Source organism: Rhipicephalus microplus, chromosome X (genome assembly GCF_043290135.1).
Source record: "Rhipicephalus microplus isolate Deutch F79 chromosome X, USDA_Rmic, whole genome shotgun sequence".
Lineage (NCBI taxonomy): Eukaryota > Metazoa > Arthropoda > Arachnida > Ixodida > Ixodidae > Rhipicephalus > Rhipicephalus microplus.
Genome location: NC_134710.1, coordinates 352,195,582 through 352,217,666, shown reverse-complemented (window position 1 = coordinate 352,217,666; position 22,085 = coordinate 352,195,582). Strand labels below are relative to the sequence as shown.

The following is a 22,085-nucleotide window of genomic DNA, read 5'->3' as shown; positions in this document are numbered from 1 at the left end:
TTTTAATGTCACCAATGCAGTTCAGTAAACTTGCCGCATCTAAAGCCAAATTGTGCATTTGTTAATTAACACATTGTGCTTATTTATGACTTATGACCTGCTTTGTTTCTATCTCTTTCTATGTTTCCCTTTCTGTCCTCGATTCCTTCCAATTTTGTTTTTGTTCGACCTTTTTCTCGTTCTCTTGACCATAGCAACGCAATATTATGTTTCCCATAAATGCTTGTTCAGCTATCGCGTCTGGACGGCCAAATCATTGCACCGCTCGCCTGTGGTCCACGAGTACCCTGGTTATAATCTCACCTTCCCTCTTCATGAAGCCTTCTCCACCTTACCAGAGTCCATTGCCTCAGTACTATCCCATCTAGGCTTCAACCTCCTTCCCCACCCCTACGCTCCACTCTTTTCCTCTAATAAACTCGCTTTCTTTTGCTCCTGTTGTACGCGAGAGTGGGAGATGCCCAGTTATATGCAACCGTAAGGCTGCATTTTCTGTAAAACTACGTGGACCTGCCGCAAGCATAAAACAGCTCAACTGTCAGAAGTGCAATTTTCGTGCTTGAGCTATTTATGTCCTCTTAGTCAATCCCCACTCCCGCTTCAGTGTCTGCGGAATATGGTCACTTTATCCTTTACTCACCGACTGACGGAAGCTTAGACATGACACACTGTGCGTTGCACAACAAGAACTTGGAGAAAGGGAGAGATTCATGTCGCATGTTTGTCAAATGAGCAGCGTTGATTTTTAAAAGCCTGGCGGCATGTAACCGTTGCAGCACATGGTTTTATGATGCGGCACGACATCCTCTCCTTATGGAGGATGAGCGCGAAGCCATGCCTTCTCTACATTAGGGAGAGGGCGCGGCGCCGCGTCAAAAGCCACGCGCTACAACGGGTACATGTGGTCAGGCCTTACATTCATTCGAACTTGCGCGGCTGCTTGCCTGTCTCGACGTGTTCTGCACTGACACCCTTTTGCTGACACCCTGAATGGCAGCACGCGCTTTACTTTTAGACCAAGATACTGGTTCTCAAAGATCGTGCTCAAAAAAGACTGCAAAATCGAAAAAATTGTCTTTTTTTTTTTTGCAAGTGTTCGCGATCATCCGCACTGACATAACAAAAGACAATACACTACGCGAGAAGACTAAAGGGTCTCCAGGAACAAGTCCTTCAACGCATTAGCATTGACAAAGTAGGCATAGCATGCAGATTTCATGTCACCAATAAATTTTTTAAAATACATTTCATGGTAATGCCACCATAAACCATAAAAACTTTTTACATGCCTTCTTCATTGTTCTACTGTGTGGTTGTACATTATTTTCTTACTTCGCCCATTTCTGCTTTCGTAAACAGCATGGCCACGTGACAATATCGTGTCTCAAGCGAGACAACAGGCGACCAGCAAGGTCCATTTCTTTAACTTTTTTTCCAATATTTAGACTTCTGGCATACAAACGATGTACAAATCTGAAAGACTGCTTTAATTCACTGTAGTGAACAAACAATCAAAACAATCAAGATGTCACTACCATATTTACTCGCGTAATCCTCACACTCGCATAATTCTCGCAACCCGCACATTGCCCAACAAAAATATGATTTATTTTTTTCCTCCAGTAATTATTGCCGCCCCCCCCCCCCCCCAAAAAAACTGCCGCAATAATGTAGTCATCTGCTCATTCAAACCACTGATGATGATAGCACGCATCATCTGGCACCATCTCTTAAGCATCAAGCATACTATTATTGCACGGAGATTCAATCCAATTCAAGCCAAACCAAGCCAAAGTGGCAAGTGCGCGTTGCGGCGTGTTTTGTATGTTGTGTCGGTAATCTTGTCACGTTATGGGGCGATACCGAAGCTACATGGCTAATTTCAAGCTGAAAGTGATAGATCATGCACTAAACAACGGCTACAGGGCCTCCGGTAGGCCCTTCGGAGTCTACCGAGTTTTGTGTTCGCTACTGGTGACTGCAGCTGAATGCCACCAAGACACGTTGGGCCTTCCATGTGCCTAAAACTGGGATTGATAGTAAACTGATAGTAAATTTCTTCAGAAGGAAACTGCGGACGATTCTGTTAAATAGCCATCAGCCCACTACTAACGTCCTACGCTTACCTTTTGAGGGCTCCTGTTGAGCGACGAACGCTACCTCTACGCCCGCAACACCCACAAGCTTTGCGTTTGGTATCCCAATTATTGACTATTCGCTTGCACTTTTTGTGTCTCAAATAAAACTTGCCTTGTGTTGAACCTGTGCTTTTATTGTTGAGGTAAGTTTTAATTAGTGCTTCTGAAAGCTTGCTGTTCGTTGCTGGTGTGAGAATCCTGATTTGCGGCCACTTCATTTTCTTTTTTGCTCTGTATGTTTCCGTGAAAAGTTTTCCCCACGTAATTCTCACATCCCCCAACTTTGCATCGGTTTTCCGTCAAAAAAAAGTGCAAGGATTATGGGAGTAAATACGGTAATTGCCTTGCCCAGAACAGCCAGATGGCCTTTTCTGCACATAATAATAATAATCAGTGTGACCATCATGAAGGGTGCGAAAATGTATTTGCCATGGGCACCCCACTATATAGCCAAGCCACAGACCTGAAAATGAACACCAACTGCTAATTTCTCTCTAGAACCGTATTTACTCGCGTAATGAACGCACTTTTTTTTTTCTTGAAAAATCAGAGCAAGGTTGGGGGGTGCGTTTATTACGACGAGTAAAGTTTACGAAAATTTTTTCGAGAGGAGCAAAAAATGTGGTAACACAAAAAAAAGTTAGGTCGCTTATCCTTTTGCAATTTACATGCGCGTACACTGTTTAGAAATAGCTTCTTTGTTGCACTTCACTCATCTGGCGCTATCTTCTGCAAGCTGTCCCCGGGCCACCCGCGCACGTCATAAAAGCGTTTTGCGGCTATCTTTCTTTCCAATCGTTTAATCGCAGTAGTGGTATCTGCAGTGATCTCGAGGGGTGCCCAAGATCGTGCGCTACGACGCACTTTGCCAACTACACAGCAACCTCGCACAACAACCGTGACGCCACCGTTAACATTGTAGCGAGCTACCACCGAAGCATCAAAACAAACCGTCGATGACAAGATTAACCACAAATTACAGCTGCCGCTTCGCTTTTACATGAGAAGTTCCTCTATGCATGGATAGCAAGCGAAGCAATGGGTGCTACCATGTTGCGGGAATCGTCACGATCTTTTCTGGACGACAAGTGTTTTTTTTTTTTTTCTGGTTTTCCAGAAACCTGCGACTCGATAGCGACCAATGACCCTTCACCACAAAAATTCCTGTCATCGCTCGAAAATATCGCGCGCACGATTGGGCTTTTTCTTATTTGCAGGAAGCAACCTTATATCGGTTGGCACAGGCAGCATTGCTTATTGTTTTTCTTTCTATCTGTGCGTGGCATGTCCCCAACTTATCTGCGCACAGCAAGGGGGTAGTCAAGGATATGGCAGCTGACAAACACATGGAGTGATGGTATCAGCTGCCAGGTCTCTACACTCACACTGTGGTGCACTGATAAGACAGGGGGGAGACATGTGGTGCACAGATGGAAAGAAAAATAGGGCACCCACCAATGCGCGAATGGGGGGGAGCCATGGTGGCCAAGGGGGTCGGCAAAATAATGAAAAAACCGAAGAAATCCAATGGGTGAGGAGGTGCCAGGTGTCGGCTAGCAGGACTGTAGAGGATGAATGTAGGAGGTGCATTTAATACGCGAGGAAACAAAAATCCAAATTTTAATTAATAAAGTTGGGGGTGCGTTTATTATGCGAGTGGGTTCATTACGCGAGTAAGTACGGTAATCTTCGCAGATAGCTAGGCAAGCATATGAAATGTAGCCATATGAACCACTGCTTACCTCATTCGTATCACCATTACCTCCATTTTGCGATTAGCATGACTACGAGTCAAACCTGTTTAGAGACCGAGACAATTTTCTGAATCTCACGGCCCTTGATTTTGGCAGAAACACCACGCCATTAACATACTCTATTAAAAAATTCTGGGAGGTAAGCTTGGGTCTACTTCACATTCTACCATTGGGACTTTTTTTGTTGAAGTTGATTGAAGCAAATTTACACCAACTGAGGAATTGACATTATTTATTTGCACACAAGCCAATTATGTACAAGTAGGCTTAACTTGTCATAAAATAATTAGTAACACAAAAAACCAAATGTTCATCTCAAAAAATAGTACACATTTGAAAGCAATCTTCACATGCGTACAAGTCATCTCCCACAAGTAAATGGTTCCATATTATTACTGTCAACTGCAAATCTTGGGACATTCTCTTGCACATACCCTCACTTTATCAGAACGGGGCCAGTGATCATTAAACGCAAACTGTGACTAGTAAGGCACTTTTAACAAATATTAAATAAGATTGAATGAATTGAGAATGACAATTACTGCCAATGAACACGCAAACACGAGAGGACAATGGAGCTGAATTAAAAGCTGTAGAATGACATGATTACAACCATGAGAACTAAATGTAGCATACTTTCAAATACTAGCTCACATTGCACAGAATAAAATTCCTATAGAACTGTGAAGTGAAAAAAAAAATGCAAGCTGCCTTTACTCAGACAATGCAGCCAAGGGAAAAGAAAGGGGTGGGGGATAGCAACTTCTTCAAAATGATTGCTTCACAGGGGGAAAAAAAAAGTACTGATTTCAGAACACACACACATAACAGTGAAAAAAAATGGCAGTGATCAAGGTGTGACCTCTTGGGCACCTTCACATGAAATCCTGGCCTTCACAAGTAGAAGAGGCGGTCACAGAGGAATGGGCTTGGTTCCTTGTGGATGTTGTCACCAACCAGGCTGGCCAACTTGTGTGCATACTGATGACAGGAAAGCAGAAAAAAATATATATATATATATTAGCTTACTGAGAACGATCGACGAACAGGTGAACTTCTCTGATGGAATCTCATGAAAACTATGAATATTTACTAAGTTCAGAACACAAGCACTGTAGACTCTCTGCAAACAAAATCTATTAAAGGGGCATGATAGGGTGAATGGTATATGTTAGTTTGAGTTGTTGAAATATGTTGTAAGTGTCTGCATGATAAAGTTTTACATGCTCAACATTCAGCCATGTTGTTGTAGAGACACATACATTACATCTGAACTTAAAAAGTATTACATTTTGCGTAAAGTTCTTATAAAAAAAGTAAAATTACAACATGTAAAAGGCCACAGAGGGTGCATATTGTGTAATTTTTCTACAGCTGTACACTTGAAAGAATCAGCATCTTTTTTTTTTTTAGTTCAGCTTATTTCTAACTTGTAGCTCACACAAAGGCTTCATCAAAATTGACTCAATACTTTTCAAGAAAATGTACATGGAAGCTGAAAAAATTATAAAAAATGCAATTTGAGATAAAAGAACTTTTGTGTGCTCGTAGTTCTTATGCTAGAGGGTGCGCGACATTCAAACCACTTAAAGTGACAGCTCGACATCGGGCTTCCACAGGATTGTTCCTCAAAGTATACTAGATTTTTTGGTGTCATAACTAGAAATTCGTTTTTTTAGGGGGTTTATCCTACCATACCCTCCTCAGAGCACTTGAGGTAGCATTTTCTCAGTGCCAAAGGAATATTCACATAATCAATGCATCATTTCCTTTCCATTTTTTTTGCTCTTTTAACAGAAGCAGATTTACTAAAATCTGAAAATTGTAATTTTTATGAATTTTTTAACACCAAAACTGTAAAGTGTATCTCTTCAATTTTGCTTCAGTAGCTGTATGTATTTACGCAAAATTATCTTCACATACATTCGAAATAACTGCACCTAATACCAAAATAACATGGTTTTGAAATAATCGAGTTAAACAACAATGAAAAGCTGTCACATTTCATCACAAACTCTGTTCGAATACATACAGTAGACTCTCAGTAAAAGGAACCGGAAAGGACCGGTAAAATACGTTCCATTTAACAGGAGTTCCGTTTACCGAGCGGCGAACATGGGTGCAGAATACAAGCCCAAAACCAACCATTGCAGAGGAAATAGTTCTGTTTAAGTAGTAGTTACATTTAACAGATTTCCGTTTACTGAGAGTCTACTGTACTTTATTCAGTGGATAAAAGCTTGGTAACCATTGCCAAAGTCAATCCTTCACTTTGAACCCGCTTTTAATGCTAGTCTTGCTTCTTTTGTGACATATCAAGCAGCTCTATCTGCAATGTTTCATCGAGTGTAGTCAACATTTTCCAGCAATTGACTGCAATTTGGCCAAGCTTCAATCCTATTTCAAAATTTTGCCTCGTGTGATACCAACATCCTTATATGGCAAAAAAATTTAATGTCACAATTCATAAGAATGAATCTAAACAAAGACGGCAAAGGCTCCGTGACTCAATTTCCATTAACTCAACAGAGGGATGGAATATGGTACATAGGTTTGAAAGCAGTCCTGGGATCAGGCAAAAGTGCCTTTTGTAGCAGGCTTGGAGCAGCTAGAAGGGCCTTTTGGAGGGAGTTGGGAGCAGTAAGAATATTCAGATTAGATAAAGCCCCCTTTCACAGCACTTGTGAATAAACACTTCTATTATGCTTCATTTTTCAACCAATAAAATACATTTAGCAATACCCTCATTGTTTTATGAAAACAATTATATGGGCACTCCTAGAGTTTTTGCAATCGCCATTGCAGTCAAGCCCAGTATAAAATCGACATTGAATACATCCAACCACGCATTGTATGTTCTGCCCCGGGTGAAAGTGCGCGAGCGGGGGCGCCGAATGTGGCTGACGTAGAGATCAAATAAGCCATCCCAACTCTGTTGCTTGGAAGGCACATGCGATGAAATCACCTCATCGGGAGGCCTGCAGCCTACAAGCAGAGAAGAAACACACTGCCCTTCTTGAATAAGCATAGAAAAACGCGAGGGTAAAGTGGGGTTGGGGGTGTCGCATGAGTAGCAATTGGAAACTTTGCTTCTAAAGGCGCAGTCGCAATCTCTGGCGCACGCACTTGCTCGATGACCATCAGTAGGTGGCTTGCATACACTTTTACGTGCTGAGCTCTCATCACGAATCGAGAGTGCAAAAAAAAGTAGCTTTTTTAGAGGTGGCCGTTTTCTTTCATATCAACTTTTTGTAGAGTTGCATAGGATCAGATTCAAAAAAGTTAGCTAACAGCTTCACTTCGATAACATTACATTTTTTGCTTTTGCATACATTGCTCCGCCCTTGCAAATGAGCGAGAATACGGGCATGCGCTTGATAAGTAGTCATATGTACCAGTCTTTTCTAGGCTGCTCCGACAACAGGACCCCAACCTTCTTTTTAGTACCATTATAGTCATCCCCTTTTTTTTTTTTCTTTCCTGAATTCTGCCTTGCAGTTACAAAAAAAACACAGTATTACCGCAATGTCGAAGCAATGAATGCGATAGCAACAAATTGTAATTTTATCCAAAGTAAGACTTGTATCTAACTATTTTGGAACCGATACCACGCAACTCTACAACACGCTGGTGTGAGAAAATATGGCCGTCCCAAGGAGAACTGCTCTTTCCACAGTGTCCCCACATTGAGAGCGCAACACGCAGAAGGGTTTAGGAGTCATTCGCACTGATGCCTGCCGAAATAGCGCGCAATCCCGACCGCACCTTTAGAATCAATGTTGACAGCTGCTGCTCGAGCGATCGCAGCCTTGATGTCGCCGATACTATAACAGCCTCAATAAAACTGAAAATGAGATGCCTAAAACATATTTAGGGCACGATGTTTAATGGCTATAGCACCTTGTGGCTATATTAAGATTCTGCGACACAGTATGGTACCGATAAACAAGTTTTAAGCAACAGGAGCTATTCGACGCAGGATGGCGCAAGTAAACAAGCTTGGCACCAATATCAAGCTTGTATTACCCATATCAACAATTACACCGGGCCGTTCTCACGTGCTATTCAGTCTAATTGCTTAACAAATAATGACATGTCCATTAGTGCACACCCGTTTTGACCAAGCCTCAAAGGACGCTGAAAAGGCCCAGAGCTTCAACAATGAAGAGCTTGCTGGTTCAGTGTTCAGCACCTCAGTAAGTCACTGACATTTATTTGCAATACAGGGACATCAGATTCAAAATAAAAGTATCGTTTTTCTCTGGCCTAGGGCAATGACATTTTTGTTGCATATATATGTTTATGCTGATTTAAATATGAAATTATTTTCATAGTAAATTGCACAGCCTTCGCTTTGCGCCATGACAAGGTGTTCAGCTCGTTTCGCACACACTTTTTATTCCACTGAACATTGATGGTTCTGAGCCAATAATGAGTAAAATTTCTCAACCTTAACTCTAGAATGTAAACAACTATCAAGAAAGTGCATTTAAAACCTTTGGGTGCGCAAAATTTTTGCATTGCCAGAATTCTCAGAATCCTCATCATATACTAATTGCTTACTTTAGGTTTATAATAATTATACAGATGACATCAAGATTTAAAGAAGATGCACCCTTCACGTATTACAAATTATGTGGGCAAAATTTCATCCTGAATGGGCTATCAGAAGTATCAAAAACATAATATCTAAACTCAAGAAGTTGGCCAAAAATGGATCTTGAGAAAAACGCATTTTGAAGGTACAGTAAAAGCTCGTTTATCTGGATCTCATTAACTAGAAAATTCGGTTAACTTGGACACGTGGCCCAGTCCCGGCAAAACTGTGTATATTTCAATAATGTCAAATGTTCGTTAATTCGGAGAGATTTATACACGCACCGGTTAACTCGAACGATTCCTGAGAGGGCTATCAGGGCTCCATGCTTTCAGTAACCAATTGCGGTTACTGAAAGCATGCAGTCCAGGCTACTCCGTCGGTTACAGCGGCGAAACCGAAGTCTTGGAGAAACCAAAACCGAACTGACAGCAGCAGAATATAATCATGATGATAGTGAATGAGAGGGGAAGCGGACAGGTGGTGCTAGTCACCACCCAAGGGGCTTTACCCGGCAGAGGCGCTTGGGCCGCCGGTGCATGCAGTGTCTGGAAAAATGCGCCGCAAATGGCATCGCATGCGCGGACGGCGGGACAGTTTGCTTATGTTCTCTGGTTTGCGCAGCCGCTTCGCCGCGGTGGTCTAGTGGCTAAGGTACTCGGCTGCTGACCTGCAGGTCGCGGGTTCGTATCCCGGCTGTGGCGGCTGCATTTCCGATGGAGGCGGAAATGTTGTTAGGCCCGTGTGCTCAGATTTGGGTGCACGTTAAAGAACCCCAGGTGGTCGAAATTTCAGGAGCCCTCCACTACCGCGTCTCTCATAATCATATGGTGGTTTTGGGACGTTAAACCCCACATATCAATCAATCAATCAATCAATGGTTTGCACAGTCGCTGCTATCCCAGTTGCCCGCGAGACCTACGCGGCTGATTTCTTTGCCTTGTAACTTCACGCACAGCGTGTGCAGCTCGGGTACATCAGGAGTTGACTGTTGGGCAAGTTGGCGCATTGACATGCAAACTGTCGTTACGTTGTCTGGCTGTGTTTGTGCATGTTGATGATGACGTAATATCGGAAGTGCTTGAAGAGGATCAGAATCACAGTTTCAATGATGACATTCAAGATAAGCCGAAACGACATCGCACTGTGCAGGAGGCGGCCAAAGCCCTCACTGTCTTCGCGGAGTTCGGCATCAGTTCTCGCGACAGCCAGTGTGCACACCATCACCACATGGTGTTGAAGAAGATCGTTCTAGCACTAATCCGAGTCCGAGGCGGACAAAGTTGATGCAGTTTTTCATGAAGTAAAGGTCTGTAATGAGTCCATTTTCATTTTGTTTTGATGGTATACTCAATAATCCGAAATTCAGTTAACTCGGACATTTTCACCAGTCCTGCGAGATTCAGGTTACGAGCTTTTACTGTATACTTGAAAGTTCATCTATGCAGAAAAATATGTTTCTAAAGATCACTTCTATCGAAAGAGCTCGACAATCATGGTTATTTTGAGAATGTGGCTTTAGGGAACTCATGTGAAATGCAATGCCAAGCAGCCACGTGACAACTTTAAGAGGACTCTAGACAATGAGCTCTTTAAGAGCTATTTTAACCTAATTCAATTTCATAACAATCTTTTTTTTCTTGTAAAAGTAGAGAAACTTAACTTGTGACAGCAAATAACGATAAAAAATATGTAATTTTGACGGAAAAAAACTTCCGCTTTTCGACTCTCATTTCCTCTTGACGAGAGAACTGAGTGGGTTGCTACGATATTTGCACTTGCTGAAGACCTTCTTTACCCCAGTGTCTAAGCTTATCGACAAACACAAGACATAAATGAAGTGTCCGAACCAATGCCCTTCAAAAATGAAGTATGAATATAAAGACGCACAATGTCTTCGGACTGCCTTAGAAGTTACCTGACAATTTTTTATACACAGCTGACTCTAGACAAACATTTTGATTTTCGTACATGAAGCTTTTTTTACAAAAATAGGCTGTAAGCACAGAGTGCATATGAGAGGCTTCCGCTAGGGTGCATTTTCACTCAATACTTGATTTCGGAAAAATTGCTGTTTAAAGGGGCCCTAACACTATTTTTTATTTGTGGTTTGCATAGACTGATAGCTGGAGAATATTTAAGCATAGGTCTAAACATTGATATAAAATGATTTCGTATTTAATCACGCAATAAAGTCGCTACATCGCTGCCGACCGCATCACCGCGTAGTGGCGCTCGGCGGAACTTTGCGGGCAGAAATGACGCGGAAGGTTGCCGTCACATAATTGGATAAATGTAACGTTAGACGCGATCTTAGTGTAGGATCGAAACGGAGGTTATTAAGCTGTTTCATTTTTATTCTCTGTGCTTTTTCATCTAACCATGGAACATACAGGGCCACAACAACAATCGCAAAAAAAAAGTCACTGGAACTACAAAGCACGAGAGACGCTGGATTTTTGGCTCCCTCTCTTTCTTTCGTCTTCTTGCTTTTGAGAGTTTTCGAGCTGGGCTCTTGAAGGGGTGCAGTGCACAATTGTTGTTCTCAGAATAAGAAGAGGGAGTGACTCGGCATGTTGAAGAAAATACCTCGCTTGGACACAGTAGCTCTGGCTCACATTCTGGCAAACCAGGCGTCAGGCATGAAGTCAACATTACTTTGGGAAAGAAAAAAAACAAGCAAGAATGGGGTGCCAGGTTCTCCTGCGTAGGCGCTTGCAGCTTATTCCATTTGGGCAGCCTTCCGATGTCATGGGGGAGTGAAATGTGGTCAAAGTGACCACACAAAAATCGAGTTGAGGGTCGGCGTTTTTTTTTTCTTGTATTTTAAATTTTCTATGTCTAATAATAACTTCAGACTGCATGCTGTTATCACTGCCGTTCTTGCTGCATTAGTCTATCTGCTCTTTACACAAACCCCCGAATAAAACATGGGGGCTTGAATAATGTTGGAAGGCCCCTTTAAGAGCCGCACGAATGTGAAAGATATGCACGAAAAAACACTCATGCCAAATTGAAAAAACAAAACAGTGATCTTATTTTTCGTATTCACATTTTGCCCTACCCTGCGCCCTTAAACAGAGCTCCTGCGTAAGTGGAACAACTGCCTCCAACATAATTAGTTTCATACTTGGATTCTGCACCTCAGTTCTAAACAAAACATATTTTCCCAATTCCTTTAGGTTCTATTTAACAAGGGTCTACTGTATTAAATAAAAAATTACTTTCGCACCTTGTAAATGCCATTTGGCACTAAGGGCAATATATGCCAGATTCACACATAAATTTAAACGCGCAAAGAAGCAGCCCTCAGTACTTTCATGCATCAACATACAGTAGAATTTCAGCAACATCTGTGACGCTGACAAAAAGCCGTATCCCTGTCACAAGGCACATGTACAGCCATTCCCAGCAAATGTGATAAGATCTTAATGCCATTTTCAATGCTGCTAGATGACAAAAACAAATTATTTTTGCACCTAATGACATTTGTCTACTGAATGCGTTTTCTGAACTTATAGACATGAGACATATGTAATTCAGATGAAAGTGACATGAAAAAAATTGCTGTAGCAATGACAAAGCAAATTGTAATGAAAGTTGAGAATGTAATAAAGTGGTGATGTTGACCTTTCAGTATCCTTTTGACATGAAGGTGATAGTTGAAGCAATTTGTGCGACAATTTGTTTTTTTTTTCCACATAATTCAACTGGACGCCTATGCATACCTGCCAAGTTCAAGGACTGTGAATTCAGGAGATTTCCGCAACGGGGGGGGGGATTTTAATTGCAAGCACCAACATCAGCGTTGCGGTCGTGTAGTGGCTAGGAGTGGTCGAACACACGGGGGTAGAGTTTTTCACTAAGGTGAGAGTCTCAAAGGTTCAACACAACTAGCAAAATCTATTTTGGTCAAAACAACTCGCGTATGTCTTCCTGGGACACATGTGAACGGACAGGACACTGCAGCTGGCTGCCGCAAAAGCGCAGGTCAAAGCTCTGCTCACTGCTAGATTCTTTTGAAAGGAAAGCCGTAACGCATCTGGCCCCTTTTTATTGCGATAGCACTTATATGGACAGCCCACATTGCTCTTTTGCCGTCGCCACCACCGCCGATAGCAATTATATGGACAGTCCATGCTGAACGGCAGCAGTCGCCACCGCCGCCGTTCTTCACTATACAGTCGAGCCCGCTTATAACGAACCTGAGCGTGACGCGGCGTCCGTTCACTGTATCCCGAAGTTCGTAGTAAATGAAACACACCTTTTTAAAAAAGTTGAGAGTGAAAACACAAACTTTTTTTGCCGCAAAAAGTCCGTGACGCACGTGTTTCGAAGAGATTACTGTGACCTGATTACTGATTACTGTGACCGCCAAGCGGTCACAGTTTCGACGTTTTGTTGAGCGGCACGAAACAGCGTGCTAGTCCTCCCGACGGCCATCATGACCACACACGCGCACACGCGACACACGTGCCAGAGCGCGTAAAACAGCTCTAGGCCCGTTTCCAGTCAGAAAACGAAACTAATTCGAGCCAGCGTGGCGGCGGGCGTCGCACAGCAGCGGAGACGGGCGAAGGAGTTCTTATCACGAAAGAAGAGCAGATTAGCAAGAGAAGGGCGAGGAGTTGCAATAGAGTAAAGAGAGGTGAGGATGCGGCGGGAGGGCGACCTTGAAAACCAAAACACACAGGAAGGAGGCAGGTTGGGTAGCTTGCTTGAAGGGTCCGGGAAACTCGCACGTAGAAAAACTTGGAAAGAGTGCCTGGCCGCCTGAATCGGTGCGCGCGGCGGTGTTCGAAGAATCGACGGCCGTTGTCAGAAAATTGTTTCGTTGCGCCGGCAGGTTTGCGTCGCCTCACGAACTTCGATATTTCGCGATTCGTTCCGTGCAAGTTAAAAGCCATTTTCGCGCTTCCGCACGCGCGCGGAAAGCATGCTGAGTTGAGTGCGAAGTGATCGAGAGCAAGTCCTAAACGCGAAACGAGTCGCAAATTATCAGAGTCGGTGGGGTAGCGTACACGCGTGCACTAGACGCAGACTATCGAATACAGTCGGTGGCCGACGATGTTGGCAAATGGACTGGTCACTCCAGGCTGGTGACATCAACGACAGTACCAGCGATCAAAAACGGGGTAGATGGCTGACCGGTCTTCGAAAAATCGGTGGCAGTGTGAAAACACGGGCCTCGTCTGGCGATGCGGGGTGCCCAGGATAGCGAGGGGGGGGGGGGGGGGGGGGCAAAGGACGAAGGGGTGCGTAACAAAAAGCAGTCGCGGGGAGAGCGGTAACTCGAGGGGCGCGGAGGCAGGGTCGGCGTTCAAAAATAAGATTGTATGGGCACCTCGCCGATGCCTGATCGATGGTCCAAATTGGTTTCCCGGGAAGTCGGCAGACCGCTGACTCCGTTCGCTGTAATCGATCAGCAGCGCTCGGAGACGTTCGTTGTAAGTGCGATTTTGTGCCATTGAACCAATGTATATTTTGACGGTCATGCCGATATTGTTCGTTTTAAGCAAAAGTTCGTTTTAAGTGGGGCCGTTATATGTGGGCTCAACTGTATCTGTATATGTATCTATATATACGAATACTCAAAGAAAAAAAATACGCCTGCGTTCAGCGTCAAGCTCGTCGCGATGCGCCGACGCGTGCTTATCTCTCACGTGTACTTCGCCCTATGGATGGATGCCTGTAGGTGCGCGCTTATCCTTAGGTGAGGGAATCGTGTGCTTTCGGCTTTCACTGAAACAAAAGCGTTAGTTGCCGAGCCTACAAAGGTCACTTCAGTTTCTACACAGGCCCTTTTTGCGAAAACAGTGCGCTTTTCATACACAGCGAGGTATAACTGAGAGACTTGTAAGTTTGTACTCATCTGTACCTGTCATTACGTATCGCACATCATTTTTGTTTAAACAGCGTGTTACGTGTTGAGCGGTAAACACTGTTAGTTCACTCTCGTCCTGGGAGTATCGTTTTCGTGCGTCATTTGTGTGTGAGTAGAGAACTTCACGTTTCGATCTGCTTGTCGTTTTCAGCGTTACATTCCAAGGTGCTCCTATCGCATTTATTGTGCCACCCTTGCACTTTTTTTTTTTAAATTTACGTATTTACTGCCTTTAACCTATCGGTGCATGCCTTCGGAGCTTGTAGGTCACTATCGCGTTGCCGCGACCGTGGTTTTGTTCACGGCGGTTGCGGCAAACAATAGTTTGCGCACGCGCCTTCAAAACTAATCGTTTTATGCCATCTATGATAGCATCTGCCGCAGGTTTGTCCGCAAAGTTTGCGAAAAGCAGCATTGCTTTGACTGGTAGAGCGCACACTTCAGGGGTTCTCTTAGTTACGTCGTCGTCACACGTGATCGTGTCAAGAGCGACCGCGGTTTCGTCCTCAGTGATTGTGGCAACGACAATCACACGCACTGTAGTGGACTGGTCGCACGCGTAAACACACGCACTGTAGTGCACTGGTCGCACGCGTACTTCTGAAGCTTCGAGTAAGCTGCTCTCTGCCTTCATTCGACCCGCCGCGACCAGGAAATGTGTTCGGAACATTCGAACCGAGGATCAATGAGCATACTAAAATTTGGCTGGGGAATTTAGGAATTCTTATCTTCTGCGGTTTCGTATCACTGAGATTATAATGTACGTTTGTGTGAGCACCTCCTAAATTCATTTATAATAAAATGGGGTAGGTTCGAAAAGCCTGGAGTAGTTTTAGCTGCTTTTTGTCAATGCGGCCAGATCAGGCAAAGAAATTTTGATTTTCGAAAGATTTTCATGACAACCGTACAACCGTAAAAAACCGTCAAAATCCGGGAGTCTCCTGGCCAATCCGGGAGACTTGGCAGGTATGCCTATGCCTCCTGTCAGCCACCTTTCCAACTGCTCATCAGTTCTTCAATTTTTACATCTTATTCAAGTGAAGTGGTGCCACAGTAGTCGGGTTAAAATTTCGCACACACCATCTATTCACCAGCCGAAGAAGCAAACCATGCATTTCCGTCAGTGGAAAATAAGCAGCGAGACGCGCGCTGGTCTGATGACAAACATTTACTGCTTTACTTAGTAACACTGTGCTCATAAACCCGTAACTGGAATACTTACTATTTTACACAGGCAGTGTATTTGCTAATTCAGTGATCTTTGTTTTTATAAAAAAAATTCAAAAGCAACACTCATTGAAGGCCTATGTTAAAGGCTTTCTACTTTTTTCCAACTTTCTTAACCATATCCTCTCAACCTTTCAACTTTCTATAATATGGCTACCTTCTCCATTTAGGAAAGGAGGTGTCAGCTTCCTTTCCCACATAAGACCAAGGTCGTAGGTCAGTCTTACACAGAACTTCAAGTTTACTTGTGAACTACACTGAAATTTCAGTTATACATGCCCTGGTTTCGCAACAACCTGAATTTTGCGACGAATCGGTATGGTTTCGGCGAAATCCCCACACAAATCATGTGTTAAAAACCTTGGTAGTACGATGCAGTTTTGCACCAACCATGCATCTTACGAAAACTTTCAAAATCTACACGGGGAAAAAAAAAACCTTTACTCAAACGAAACGTACTCAGGAATGCAAAATAAAAATATTCACGCGCTCAAAATATGAACTCTCTTTCCTCTAGGTCACACCTGCCAAGTTCAAGGATTCCGAATCCGGGAGATTTCCCCAACGGGTAGGGGGAGGTGGGAGGGGCTGAAATAATTGCCTCTAGTTTTTTTTTTTTTTTTCAGCACCAAAAAAAAAACGAAGACAAAGAAACAAACATCAGAAAAAATGGGGGGGGGGGGGTCTAAATCGCAAGCGCCACCATCAGCGTTGCAGTTTTATGGTGGCTTGGAGTGGCCGAACACACGAGGGTAGGGTTTCCCACAAAGATGAAGTCTCAAAGGATGAACACAACAGAATCTACTTCCGTCGAAACAACTCACTTATGTCTTCCCAAGACACACGTGAACGGACGGGATGGCGCAGTTGGCTACCGCGAACGCGCGGGTTAAAATTTTTGCTCACTACTAGATTCTTACTTATGACAGGAATGCCAAAATGCGTCTGGCCCTTTTTATTCATTATGATAGCAATGTATATGCATTTTGGGCTGGTATTCTTGCCGCCGTCGCCTTCATTCACCGTATGTATACGAATCTATATTTATATGAACACTCAAGAAAGAAAAAAAAACCCAGCTCGTCGCGACGTGCACGCATACTTTGCCCCACGGATTGGGGGGGGGGGGGGGGGGGGGTTAGATGCTTATGCGTGCGCGCTTATCCTTTGGTGGAGAGAATCGTGTGCCTTCGGCTTTAACCGTAACGATTGCGCTAGCTGCTGGGCCCACAAAGATCACTTCGGTCTCCGCACAGGCCCAGTTTCCAAAAAGAGCACGCTTTTCATACCAAGCGAGGTATAACAACTGGGACAGTTGTTAGTTTGTACTCATTAGTACCTGTGATTACCTACCGTGCATCGTTTTTCTTTAAACAGTGTGTTACTTGTCGAGCGGTAAACGTTGTTAGTTTGCTCTTGTCCTGTGTGTATCGTTTTCGTGTGTCATCTGAGCGAGAGCAGCACGCTGCACGTTCAATCTGGTTGCCGTTTTCAGCATGACACTCCAAAGTTGTTGCTGTCACATTCACTTCTTCGCCCTTATGACAATACTGTACCTTTTGATGTTTTTTTTTTACGTATTTACGGCCTTTAACCTACCGCTGAGCGCCCTCTGAGCTCGTACACCGCTATCGCGCTGCCGCGACCACGGTTTTGTACACTTGGATGTGCAGGCACTAAAACTAAGTCGTTTTATGCGATCCAAGATCGCATCTGCCGCAGTTCTGTCCGCAGAGTTTGCGGAAAGCAGCGCCGATTTGACTGGTTGAGCGCACACTTTTGGGGTTCTGTCAGTTACGTTGTCGCCATACATGATCGTGTCAAGTGTGACCGCGGTTTCGTCCACAGCAGTTGTGGCAACGACAATGAATCACACGCACTGTAGAAGACAGTGCATGCGCCGGTTGCACGCGTACTTCTAAAGTTTCAAGTATGCTGCTCTCGGCCTTCGTTCGACGGTTTCCGTACTAAAGTTTATATTAACTGCCGCGAGTAGGAAATGTGTTCGAAGCATTCGAATTTAGGCCCAATGAGCATAGTGGAAATTGGCTGGAGATTTTCACAAATTCGTATCTGCCGCGGTTTCAGATCACTGATATTCTGCTGTATGTTTATATGAACTCCTCTTAAACTCATTTATAATAAAATGAAGTAGGTTCAAAAAGCCTGGAGCGGATTGAGCTGCTTCTTTGCCGATGCGGCCAGATCACGCACAGAAATTTCGATTTCCGGGAAATTTTCATGACAACTGTACAAACGAAAGAAACAGTCGAAATCCGGGAGTCTCCCGGCCAAGCCGGGAGACTTGGCAAGTATGCTATAGATTGACATTTTAAACGTAGAGAGAGAGAGAGAGAGAGACAGGATGTCTTCGTAGAATGTCTTCTCAGAAATTTATTCTCCTCGAAGTTCAACGCTTCAACATCGCGAGCATACGTACCCGAGGTCATTACCTAGTCAAGCTCTATTCACTCATAGTAGCTTCAGCCGACCGAAACGCTAATATTTTCATGTTCTCAGACCATGAAAACTTTTCCTGGTCGGTATACAGCTGATATCCTGCCTTTGTTGCACCCTTGATGGATAACGGCACAACACTGCTGTTTTCAGCATGCAAAACTACTTTCACTTGACGTCAACGTTCATAATGAGAGCCGGATACCACTAGTAGCACTTCACAAAGCAACAAATTATAATGTGCACAGCTAAGTCGCCCACGAAGGCATTCTATGTAAACTCATAGTCCGTCACCATTATATAACAGGGATGTTGTACCCTTGATGGATAACGGCACGACACTGCTGTTTTCAGCATGCAAAACTACTTTCACTTGGCGTCAACGTTCATAATGAGAGCCGAATACCCACTAGTAGCACTTTACAAAGCAACAAATTATAACGTGCACAGCTAAGTCGCCCACGAAGGCATTCTATGTAAACTCACAGTCCGTCACCATTATGTAACAGGGACCCTGTGTCCGACTCTTCTGATGGGAGGCTCTGTTGGCAATGCAAGTTCGTTTTTGTTTTTCTTTTTCGTCACATAGGCATTGTTCGGACTTTAGCACTGCAAAAATGCGCACTGAATTAAGTTTTTTTTTTTTTTTTTTTTTTAAAAAAAAAAGGTTGAGAATAAAGATTCTCTTGCACCTCCTTCAACTAAGTAATGCTGCCATCAGCTGCTACCCCTGGCAAGGATAATTCAATCTACCTTCCTTGCAGAGGCATAAGGTCTTGTCCTGGGCTTATTCAGGCTATCTGTACACGTTTTTTGGGCAAGGCTGTTGGGCACTGCCTATAATCTTAGTTTTCCGATTATACGACACCAAGATTATACGACAGTTTCGCGTAGTCCCCTGAAAGCCGTATCATAGAGGTTCCACTGTACCTGTTGTACGTCAACCATGTACCAGCTGAACAGCTTGTTTTCTTCTTTTTTTTTTTATCATACATAAATATCCTTTTGCCACTACAGTTTCTAGCTTTACTCTTGATGTACTGATGCAAGATTATTATGCTAAATTTTATAATCTCCTTCCTCCAAATCTCCGAGCTAATCATAATTCTATATTGCAGTCATTTCTTACTCCTGTTTAGCTTTCCATGGAGCTCGGTATATATGCATACTGCATATTGCACTGCACCTAAAATGACAGACCAGTAATACTGTGGAACATAAGTGATAACCACCGTGCTCCTCAATGGGTGTGCACTTCCCCGGCTGCAGACTCCAACTTTCCCAAACCTGCACTTCATGCATACGATATACCTGAATCGTTATACCGATGCCTGTCAGGATACGGCGCTAGCTATCTCCACAACTTTTTACATCACATAGAGTGCGCGGCTGCCTACTTCCCTTCCTTTCCACCAATCCTTCAGCCCAACCATACCCCCAAAGCAGTGAGAAGGTGCCCTTCGCGACAGTGCCCCTGAGGTCTGTCAGGCCTTCGCTCTGCAGGCCTGAGCTGTTGCTGAGGTTGCCATATGTGTCCTGGAATACAGACCCTCCCCATTTTTTTTATTTGCTCGATAAAATGTTTTCATTGCCGGCCACCAAAAAGCGACAAATGAAGGCAAGGGGTGAACTAACGAGGGGTAGAGCGAGGGAAGACGACAAAAACAATAATGAATCCGGGGTCGCGGACGGGAACTTTGAGGAAGGGTTTTTAGGCGCCAAATAAACCTTCACTCCTCGCGTTCCAGGTGGGGTGCACACGCCAAGTGCTCCGTACCACAGTTCTGCTTTTACTGCAATAGCAATTATATGAACAGTCTCAATGGGTTTCTATCACCCTCGTTGCCGTAAGTGTCATGTCGTGTACAAAGTCCAACTTGTGCACTACAATTTTCGTGTAACCAGCATTCCGACTTAAGCTCCATTTTCTGTATATTTCAAGAAAATATGTTATACACAAGGAAATACGTTCATGCAGTGTTTGGCCAGGTACGGCCGAGTTAGCGAAATTTCAGTGCATGCACTTGCTGGTAAGAAAGGACGAGTCATAATCATCATATCTTATCAAATTTCGTGGTCTACGATGAAATTTTGCTATAACGAACTTTTTTACGCATCCTGTCAATTTAGTTGTAGCAGGATTTGACTGTAGCACAGTCTACTGCGCCTCTGCATTTTTTCACATCACATAAGTGCCAAGAAAATGAAAACAATGGAAGATAGCCAAAAAATCAAATGACAAAATGCATAGACAACACGAAACCACCTGGCACAAAAGTGGGCTAAGTTGAGATCACAGCTGGGAAAGAAGCCTTGGTGCAGCAATGGGCATAGTGCGGTAATAAATAGTTTGCAGCTTGCTTGGCTAGGCAACCAATTCAACCAAGAAAGCCACCACATAACCTGATATTTTCAGTATTTCTTCAAACTCCCTTAGCACACTGGATGCTTTATCAATGCATGTTTTCAAAAACCAGATGGCTACACCAACCACTTGATGAGCCTCCCTGCTTTACCACGGAAAAAAAAAATGTCGAAACAAACAACTCACCTGGCAAGGAGCAGGCACACGGACAGTACCCGGCCAGTTGTAGTACAAGTGTGTGAGCTTGTAAGTGAGTCGCTGAATGTGGTCAGGCGACAGCCCAGTTGAATTCCGCAACACAATGTAGTGTGTAGGCGACACTGTTCCTTGCCGCACCTTCTGGGACACTAGAAAGAAGTCGCACCTACACAGGGAGGATGAAAAGAAGAAGACAGTCAGTGGGACAACACTCCAACGCGCGGTTTCATGCAAGAGCAGTAGCCGATGCAATGGCGTGGCGTAAAAAAATCTTCTTGGGAAAGCGGATGACTACAACTCAAAAAAGATATTCACTGTGCTCTCTAAGTGCTGTTGATCATTATGAAAATGAAAGACCTGAAAATACTGTGCATTCTTCGAGTCGGTGCTGTGAATATACTACATCAACAGAGGCGGACTGGTTCGCGACACTGCATAATAAAACGATTGGCCCTCAATGACTTGAATCTTGTCAGAACGCCTCATAGACTCCTTTTCTAAAGAACCTGCATAACTTCAGTCGAAATTCACCGCTAAAAAAGAATAATAAAACCGCAGCCGCACGCTTCTCTTCTATGCGAGCAGCAAGCTTCCCGCATGCCAAATTGGTTGCCAGACCAGAAAAGGGCCGCCCACTAGCAAGATGGCGGCGCCTACGTAAAAAACGTCTATAAGTAAACATATTTAACAAATGCACTCTGAATGTTCTGAGCACGTGCATTGAACGTGAAAAAATATGCATATCTGGCCAAAATAAAACCCCTGATCCAGGCAGTGAGCAAGTCAGCTCTTTGATGTTCGGAAGAGCCAGGATGTGAACACACAAGTTAAAAGTAACCACAGATGAAAGTTTGAAGGACCCGCAATAGTTCGACATCGCAGTCACAGGTGCTAGGAAATGTAGAAATGGTGCCATCTGAAGGCATCAGTGTGAAATGAGAACACGGGAGCCTAGCCGGTTCTGTCACTGGAGTATAATCTAGTTTACTATATTGGCTCTAGGCCGTGCCGCTTAGGGTGTGGGTTAAATTGAATTTGAGCGACCTGAACTGCTGTATTTACTGACTCAACTAATTAGGGTGTGAATTAGATTACTTCTCATTCGACCTGGATTGCTGTATTTACCACTTATTTGCACCCCCCTCCTAATCTGCCCACCATTAAAATGTATCGTATGTACTCGCATAATCCTCACACTCTTTTTTGGCAGAAAACAGATGCAAAGTTGGGGGGTGCGAGAATTACGTGGGGAAAAGCTGCACGAAAACATAGAGAGCGAAAAAAGAAAAAGTGGCCGCAAATTGGGTTCTCACACCAGCAATTAACAGAAAGCTTTGAAAAGTACTAATTAAAATTTACCTCAACAATAAAAGCAGAGGTTCAATACAAGGCAAGATTTAGTTAAGTGCAAGCAAATTGTCGAGAATTAGAACACCAAAGCAAAGCTTGTGGGCGTTGTGGGCGT

The 22,085-nt window shown here is 43.8% G+C and overlaps 1 protein-coding gene across 1 annotated transcript in view; it reads right to left on the bottom strand.

The window, feature by feature from the left end:
• Positions 1 to 4,107: 4,107 nt before the first annotated feature.
• LOC119161148 (piwi-like protein 1) overlaps positions 4,108 to 22,085 on the bottom strand; it is a 292,627-nt gene continuing 274,649 nt past the window's right edge. Inside the window, exons 18-19 of the mRNA XM_037413500.2 lie at positions 20,609 to 20,786; positions 4,108 to 4,873 (exon numbers count right to left, since the gene is read on the bottom strand). Of these exons, the coding sequence (XP_037269397.1) occupies positions 4,787 to 4,873; positions 20,609 to 20,786 (265 nt within the window). The 3' untranslated portion in view covers positions 4,108 to 4,786. The remainder of the gene's footprint in view (positions 4,874 to 20,608; positions 20,787 to 22,085) is intronic.